This window comes from Penaeus vannamei, chromosome 24, assembly GCF_042767895.1.
Source record: "Penaeus vannamei isolate JL-2024 chromosome 24, ASM4276789v1, whole genome shotgun sequence".
Taxonomy (NCBI): Eukaryota; Metazoa; Arthropoda; class Malacostraca; order Decapoda; family Penaeidae; genus Penaeus; species Penaeus vannamei.
Genome location: NC_091572.1, coordinates 160952 through 170000, shown reverse-complemented (window position 1 = coordinate 170000; position 9049 = coordinate 160952). Strand labels below are relative to the sequence as shown.

Below are 9049 nucleotides of genomic sequence, written 5' to 3'. Positions count from 1 at the left end.
AGGGTCCGTTCCTTCCGTGGGCGATGAGCGGGTTTCTGAGGGAGTGCGGAAGGGTGTGCAGTTACCCGTGCGGGACCCTTTTTATGCACTGTTCGGAGCTGCAATTTTGAACAACATCGGTTACAAATCCTCTAATTACGGCCAAACTTATTGTGGGCAAGTTGGTCTCGCGTAACAAGTGTTCCAGTTGTTATAAGAGAGGGTTGTAAGGCGGGCGTCAGGATCCCTCTCCCGTCGAGGCGTTGATGCCACGGGATGAATACCTTGTGGATATTGACTCTAATTTCGGTCGAAACGGGAAAGAAAGGAGAGGGTTACGTAAAGGAAGAAGGAAGTCTCGATCCTACGAAAGGCGAGAGGCGCAAAGGAGGCGAGAGAACCGCACGAAGAACAGGAAGCAAAAATAAATAATTTGAGGGGAGTATAAACAGACGAAAAATGTTGAGAGCCGGAAGACGGATAAGGGAAGTGGCGAACATGAGCCCCGCCAGACCGTATGTGCTTGCCATCCTGCGGCCAAGGAGGCAGGCGAGCGGGAGGGACCGCAGGGCAGCACAAAGAAGGGTCTGACCTGCTGGCCGGCGGAGTTTGGGCCTCGCTAACATGGCCTCGGAGCTTCGGCAGCCCAGGGGGGGGGGGGTTGTGTGTCTGCTGGGGGAGAGGACGCTGGAAATGCGAGAAGGGGAGGAGGAGGAGGAGGAGGAGGAGGGAGAGCGCAGGAAAGAAGAGATGAGTAAAAGCAGTGCGAGGAAAGAAAGAACGAGGAGGAGGCTTGGCTGTAATTGAGGTAGAGAAGATCGCCTGTATTGTTTTTTATACGAAAAGTTGGCAGCGATGAATACAATATAATGCGTGCGGTTTGCGGCGTGATGTCGTGCGGGCGGCGTGCGGTGGCGGAGACACCCGATGCCTGGTATCGCGTCTTTGAACCCGTGAGGGATCGTCCCTTCGGAGGCGGCGGGGGCGAGGCGCTGGCCGAGCGGGGACAGCCGCTCGGGAGGGACTTTTAGGCTCTGTTTTCCGAGGGCGAGGCCAGTCGGGTCACGCCCTCCGCACGGGTTGAGTGCCAGCTGTGGGGGGAGAGGGGGGGGCTTATCTGCATTTCTGCCTGTTGATGTTCTGAGTTTAGCGAACACCTTTTCTTCGGTATGTCTTCGCTTACATTTCTGGCGTTTCCTTGATTCCCCTTTTGCACTGACGTCGTCTTGCTGGCAGGGACGCTGGGCAGGAACGGCGTCCTTGTCGCGTGGCCAGGAGCAGCTTGAACGTGTGGATTTATTTTTTGTGGTATCGGGATGAGGGATGTGGATCAGGATGTGGGACGGCTGTTGCAGTGGGCGTGGGTTTTACGCAAGGATCTTATCTTGAGCTCACAGGAAAGTCTTCGTAATTATACAGGATCTCTCTCCTTTGTACAGATGAACAATATTTTTATAGTGTTTTGTAAGAATTTGTTTTAATCGTCACGCGAAGTACCTGAAAAGAGATTGTTAAGTTTTGTAAAGTATGAACATAGATATAGTGTGAAGTGGTGTTGTGATGTTCCCCGAGCAAGAGGAGAGCGAGCGCTGAGCCCGGCGCCATGCTGAGCGTGCAGGCCATGATCCACCGCCAGGAGGCCGCCACGCCCCTGCGCAAGCCGGACAAGGCCTCCAGCCGCCCCGACTCCAGCGGCAGCGGCAAGGGCAGGAACAAGCGCAAGGCCGCCAAGAAGAAGCGCGACGCGGCGGCGGGCGGCGACGACGCCATCGGAGACATCTTCGGCGAGGTGCGGGCGCCGCCGGCCAAGGGCGAGGCGGAGGGCCGCGCCGTGGTGGCGCGCGAGTGGCTGCTGCTGCGGAACACGGAGGCGGAGCCGCAGGGGAGGCTCCCCGCCACGCCCGCGGGGGACGCCGACGCTGGTCGTCGCAGGGCGGACCCCGGCCACAGCCACGTCCCCATCAGGAAGAAGGAGTCTCGGGCGGGCAGGAGCAAGAAGGACGCCAACGGGAACGTAAGGATATTCAAGGATTCCAAAAGCTGCGCTGAAGACGCGACGGCCACGGCGCCCGCGGACACGCCCTCGAGAGGCAGCGTGGGCGCGGGAGAAGGCCGCGAAGACGCGAGCAGGACGGCGCAGGGGAGAGAGGCTTCGTCCCCGGCCGAGGGCGCAGGGCGGCTCCACCCGCAGCCGGACGCCGCAGACAGCGCGCCCACGAAGGAGGTGGTCATCATAGACAAGCGCCAGCCGCAGGAGGGCGCGAGGAAGAGCCGCCACGGGGTGGGCGACGCGCCCCCCGACAAGAAGGAGCGGCGGGCCGGCGTCGGCAAGAGCTCGAGCGTGAAGCGCCACAGCTCCGGCCGGAGCACGGGCTCGGAGGGCAGCACGCTGAGGAGGCTGCGGGGGCGGACCACGCAGCGCAGCAGCGCCGCCACGCAAACGCCGCCGGGGTCGCACACGGACCTCCACAAGTGCGCGCCGCCCCCGGACAACCGCCGGGGATCCTACAGGAGCCACGACGGCTCGGGGGCGCACGGCGCGGAGCACAGGCCGCACGAGGAGCCGCCGCGGCGAGACATCTCCGTGGGCATCCCCGGGGCGTCGCTGCTGCTCAAGCTGGTCATGCCGCGGGACAAGCGCTTGAGCAGGCACTCCGGGGGCTCGCCCTCGAGGGACGTGCCGCCCACCTCCCCGGCCGTGGCTCGGACGCCCGCGTCGCCTCCCCTGCCGTGGTTCTGGCCGCCCCTCCGCCACGTGGAGGCCGCCAACCCCGTGCTCCCGGTGCCTCCGCTGACGCAGTCGAGCCGGCGCGGCGGCGTGGCCGTTGGAGGCGGCGAGGCGGAGGCGGCGGGCGGCTGGTCGCCCGTCATGGAGCGCGTCGTGCCCTTCCCTCCGAGGGCGGCGCCGCCCGTGCCGCGGCCGGTCCAGGGCGACCAGCTGAGCGTGTCCAGCATGAACAGCAGCCTCGCCGGCCACACGTACGAGCAGGTCAACTTCGTCATCGAGCCGCCCATCTCGGAGGGAAGGGAAAACGAGTACGAGCTCGATAACGTGGGCGCGCGAGGAGAGGCGTTTCCTTCTAGCATACACGAAAAAAGTTCCTTTCGGGAGAGCACGCCCGAATTCCTGCGTCCGGTGGCGCCCCCGTGGCAGGACCCGGCCCTAGGCCCAAGAAGGCGTCCCAGCGACGGACAGTGCTGGCCGGATCCGCTGGAGAAAACAGCCAGACAACCCGCTGTTACCCCAGGTCAGGACTCGGCCCAGGCGTCGGGGAGGCGACGGCCCTCGAGCAAAAGGAAGCGGAAAAAGTCGCGCTCTGCGGCGACCACGACGGACGATTCTTTAGTCAGCAACAGTGGCTTTCAGCAGGATCTCCATCTGATGAAGGAGGGCAGCGTGGAGCGCCTGGGGAGGCGCGGGTCCTGGGAGGAGGTCAGGAGGGTTCCACCGGTGTTGTCATATACCCGCAGAAGCAGTTCCTCCACCATACCCGAAGAGACCCGCCCGCCCGTCACGAGTGCGAGCGACAGAAGCAGTGGTTTACGAGGCACGCACACTCTCACCATAAACAAGCCTCTGATGGTGGTGGTCAGTGAGGACAATTTGCAGATGACGAGCTCGGTCTCGGTGAGCTTACCCATCTACCATAACGCCTCCTCCTGTGATGATGACTCGGGCCCCTGCGAGGCACCCAGAGAACCAGCAGAACCAACAGCAACAAAAGACGTAAAAATTATACACCGGCTGCTGGATATTGTCAACCAGGAGCAAGCGAAGGTCACCCACTCGCCGGCGGGCCAGCGGCACAACGTTCGCCGCCGTGGCCTCTACGTCCCCCTCGATCCCGAGACGGACACGGAAGTCCGATCGGAATCGGAAACCTTCGTGAGCAGCCAGGAAGCCTCGGAGCTTCGCTTGTCGGACCAGGGCTCTTTGAGCTCCTCTTGCATTAGGTATAATGTTACTCCGCAGCCGTCCGATTCTTGTGTGGACCTTGAGAGCTCCTCTCTGTCTTGTTTGGAATTAGACAGCAGTATGGAGCCATTTGCCCCACCCAGCTTAGAGCGTGAGGATAGTGAACAGTCATTTGTAGTGCTCGGGGGCTCTCCGTTATCTCTTGGAGGCCGTGGGAGCACTCCACTATCCCTTGGTGGGCGTGAGTGCACTCCGCAGTCTGTGGGAGGTCGTGAGGGCACTCCACAATCTCTTGGTGGCCGTGAGGGCACTCCACAATCTCTTGGAGGGCGTGAAGGTACTCCGCAGTCTACAGGAGGGCGCGGTGGAACTCCACAGTCTCTCGGCGGACGAGGAGACAGCCCACCGTCTTGCACCGAGGGGCCGAAAGCTCCAAGCCTGTACGCGAAGCGTCTTGGAGCGTCGGAGCCCTTCCTGAACCGCCGGGGCAGCCTCAAGGCGTTCGTGGATCTCAAAGCCTCTCCGACTCGGGAGGCCGGCCAGGGGGAGGACGAGAAGCCTCAGAGTGACATGACCCTGGAGGAGAAAGTGGAGAGCTTGGAGGCGTCGCAAGGGCGGCGGTCGTGGGATCGCGGGGACCAACTCCTGTGTCCAGTTCATGGAACCGCCATTCCTTACCAGGTCGGCACAGCGACTGCGCTCCAGCGCCGGCGCTTTCGCCGCGCCTCGCTCCCCGCCCAGGTCAACCCCGAGCCGCGGCCGTCCCTCCTGCAGCGGATAAAGCGATCGCTCAAGAGGAACAAGCATCCCGACGTGCTGCCCGACGAGTTCCCCTTCGGGATGAGCTTCGAGCGGCGGCTCTCGGAGATCCTGCCGCCGCCGGTGCTGGAGTCCCCCCAGCCCCCGCCGGGGGTCGCTTGCTCGTGCCCTGACCCCGTCGAGGACTTCAGGCGCTTCCGGCCCCGCGTGGGGTCGCTGGCGTCGGCGGTCAGCAGCGACGAGGAGGACAAGACGCAGCGGCCGCCCACGCCACAGGTAACAGCTGGAGCCCTGCGATGCGTCATGCGCGCAGGTGCCAACTTAGAGCTCGGACGAGTCCGCAGAGCCCATGCATGATGTCACCGACACGAGCGGCGTCGTCAGGAACGCATATACATAGGGGTGCTTGCATGTGCCAGGGCTGCGCCTCTCCGTTTCTAAATTGTGAATATGGACTTCATACTGAATATTTTGTCATGACTATTTATAGTGTATATTGCGATTAATTTAAGATGAAATTGTGTGCGTGCGTGCTTGCCCGCATATGTATATATAATTTTGACTTGATGATGTTACAGCCATTGTCCTGAATAAAATGGTCTGTATTACCTATAGTTAGAATAAACAAATGTGACCTGGAGATAACTACATTTTATTAGTTTCATGATATGAAGCGAGGGATTAGACAGTTCAAAAGCATTAATGAAATTCTACTAACCCAGTATAATTCAGGGGTACTTACATACGGTTGTTTCTGGAAATTAATTATGTAAATTAGATACGGAATTGTCTGTACATTGAAAGAGGGGGGAGGGGAACACACCTGCTAATTAATCCAATCACCGCGCCTATCTTCACCTGATTAAGCGGGTATCGTTGGCTTATCTCTTGTTGTATTCTGTTCTGATTTTTTAATTTTTCATCCCATGGTCGCCATCCCGAGACGCTTTGCTTTCGCGGTGTGTCGTTGGCAGAATTCTTGTCACTGCCAGGCTGGAAGAGAGCATCATCATCGGCCAGTGTTTTCTTGTTTGCAGATTTATCATGAGCATTGGTGTCAGTCATTGTAGCCATTCACCATTCTCATCATCACCACCACCACCACCACCATCATCATCATCATCATCATCATCATCATCATCATCATCATCATCATCATCATCATCATCATCATCATCATCATCATCATCATCATCCTCACTATCACCTTCACCACCAACATCATCTCCATCTCCACCACCACCACCACCACCACCACCATCACCCTCACTATCACCTTCACCACCAACATCATCTCCATCTCCACCACCACCACCACCACCACCACCATCACCCTCACCCTCACTATCACCTTCACCACCAACATCATCTCCATCATCACTATCATCTCCATCACCTCCACCACCAGCCCCTCCCATCTCTATTTATTCGGTGTCAGATCTTCTTTTATAGACTCGAGGATTATTTATAAATGTTGTGTTATCTGGCGTCCGTGTCCGAGTCGCCGGTCGAAGGAATTACGCTTCTCTTTTGTCACTTGGCTCGGGGCGGCGGCGGGCGGGGGGCGTGATAAAGCTGTCTTTCATTTTTTTTTGTTGGTGTGCCTGTCGCCCATTGCTCTTTATCTATCTATCTTTCTCTTTTTCTTTTTTCTTTTCCTCTTTTTCTCTCTCTCTGTCTCTCTGTCTCTCTCTCTCTCTCTCTCTCTCTCTCTCTCTCTCTCTCTCTCTCTCTCTCTCTCTCTCTCTCTCTCTCTCTCTCTCTCTCTCTCTCTCTCTCTCTCATATTTGTTTTATTTTTACTATTAATGTTATTATTATTACCATTATTGTTGTTGTTGATGATGATGTTTTTTTCTTCTTGTTTTTGATACCCTGCGCGCACGGAGCCAAGTTACCCCGTCAAGGTTAGGACCGTAAAACGTTCAACTGCGGCTCCGTCGACCCTTTAATTTGTGGTTATCATATATATAAGGGCGGGGGAAAAAAAGCATTGTTTTAAAAATACCTCCGAGGAAGTGACGAGAAGCGGAATTTACGAACGGGAAAACAGAATTAACCTGACGTCGGTCCCGCTTCGGCAGACAGGGATGGGACTTTATCGCCGGGAAACAGTACTTGAACCAGATTGCAGGTTCCCTTCGGCTCGTGCGTGTGGGTATGTATATATATATATATATATATATATATATATATATATATATATATATATATATACATGCACATATATACATGCACATATATACACATATATATACACATATACATACATATATACACACATATATACACATACACATATACACATACACATACACATACACATACACATACACATACACATACACATACACACACACACACACACACACACACACACACACACACACACACACACACACACACACACACACACACACACACACACACACACACACACACACACACACACACACACACACGAGATATCTGAGCAAAATCCATACCAATGCCCTCGCGGAAATCGAAGAGAACCTCCAGTTCCACAGCTGATGTTCTCTTGCAGTTCGTATTCCCTCCAAGCCTCAGGCACTAACAAGGACAGCAAAATCTCGTTGTTTTAGCTGTGATTCGTTCACATATTTAGTATTATTGATAGTAATAGTTCACATGATTATTAATTTTCCTCTGCTGTTTATTTTTGTCTGTTTTGTTTTGTTTTTTTGTTCATTCTTCTCCATCTATAGTCTCGCTGATCTGCCACATGTCTTGAGCACGTCTCGAATGACACAAATAGCGATCACTGTTGTAAACAAGTTGACAAGAGTGCATCAATTTTCTTAAAGGCGAAACGCTTTAATTCCGTCCCTTCCTCTTTCGTTTATTTTCTTTTTGTTTATTTTTTTCGTAAAGGGGAGGGCTGTAGACGTCACGTTGTTGTGCTAGCGGTCACTGCGACGAGAGAGAGTACGCAAAAAATTCGGGGAGAGCGCGCCAAACCCTGGTGCTATGACGTCACCGGGTCTGTCTCCGTGCCAGACGATTTAATAGAAAGAGTTCCCAGAAACTCCACCTCTCGGCAACAACGGAACTTATGGCCGTGTTCTGGCTCGCTTTTCTCTCTCTCTCTCTCTCTCTCTCTCTCTCTCTCTCTCTCTCTCTCTCTCTCTCTGTCTCTCTCTCTCTCTCTCTCTCTCTCTCTCTCTCTCTCTCTCTCTCTCTCTCTCTCTCTCTCTCTCAAATTTGTTACGATTACATAGCGGGAGGCTTTACTAAAACATGGTTTTAGAAAAAAAAAATTCTTGATCTCTTGACCAAGCTTTCACAGGACATGCGATCGCGGACTTAGCCTAGATAATATATTAATGTTTTTTTAATCTAATTTCGGTGAAGCAAATAAATATAAATCTTAGGAAGGACAATGCCAGTAATCCCTCAGAACAAGAGGCTCCGGGGGCGAGGCACGTGGGCGGGGCCCGTGCGCTCCCTGCAGGGGGTGCCTTGGCTCTCCCGGGGCTTTGTTTGGCACAAATATTCTAGGCTCGCCGAAGGAGGTGGCACCGCCGCATGCGAGGACCTTCGGGCTCGGGTCTTCTTCGGGTTGGGTGTCCTTCGGTGCCTGGGTGTCCTACAGGCGATTTGGGCTCTCGGGTCTCGGGATTCTTAAGGATGGAGAGGGATAGGTCTTGGAAGTTCTGAAAAGGACCTTGGAATTTTTGTAAAGAATGGCGACCTGTTTTGTTTATGTTTTTTGTTCTTTTTCTGGATTCTTTATCTAGATTTAGGTTTATGTTTTGTATATTATTTTGTTAATGACTTTTGGATTGCTTTGTGCGGTAATTTATGTGTGGTTTTATTTTATGTCATTTGAAGATTTTTTGGAAAGGTTGATGGGAATCTAGTGTTCAATGTTTCATGCAAGGTAAACGTGAATGAAATCTAGTCACTAAATTGCAAACAGGAGCCTTATGATAATACTTTGTTATGAACCTGAAATTGTACTTTGAAATGTTGATTTAATCCTTTATAAACAAAAGACTGATTTGGAGTTTTGCGTCTCATTCCATAGTCTTTCATGTTTTGGTGAATTTTTGTACCATATTCTTAAGATGCTGTAACAGATTATGTCTTTATCCAATTTTTCAATTGATTGAAATTATATAGAACTGGAAAGAGAAATCTAGCATTACAAGAGGCAGGGAGACCTTGTATGTAATGTAACAAGCTTTTTCATGTATCAGATGGTCATAACTTTCCTTAAATTTGGTAAGAGATGTGTCACTGAAGAATTACTATCATTATATTTATAGAATTAGATTAAAATTTGAATAATGATTAAAGGTTATGGGTTCATGGAGAGTGTAAGAGTGTTGTTCTCTCGTGTTAACTATGCATAAATCTCTGACATACATTTGTT

The 9049-nt window shown here is 53.4% G+C and overlaps 1 protein-coding gene across 9 annotated transcripts in view; it reads left to right on the top strand.

The window, feature by feature from the left end:
- LOC113804138 (adenomatous polyposis coli protein) overlaps positions 1-9049 on the top strand; it is a 360688-nt gene that overhangs the window by 315803 nt on the left and 35836 nt on the right. For 3 of the 9 annotated variants that reach the window (XM_070138162.1, XM_070138161.1, XM_027354973.2), the window contains exon 2: positions 1419-4930. The exons of the other annotated variants lie outside the window; for them this stretch is intronic. In XM_070138162.1, coding sequence (XP_069994263.1) covers positions 1583-4930 — 3348 coding nt within the window. In that variant the 5' untranslated portion in view covers positions 1419-1582. The remainder of the gene's footprint in view (positions 1-1418; positions 4931-9049) is intronic. 9 annotated transcript variants of the gene reach the window in all.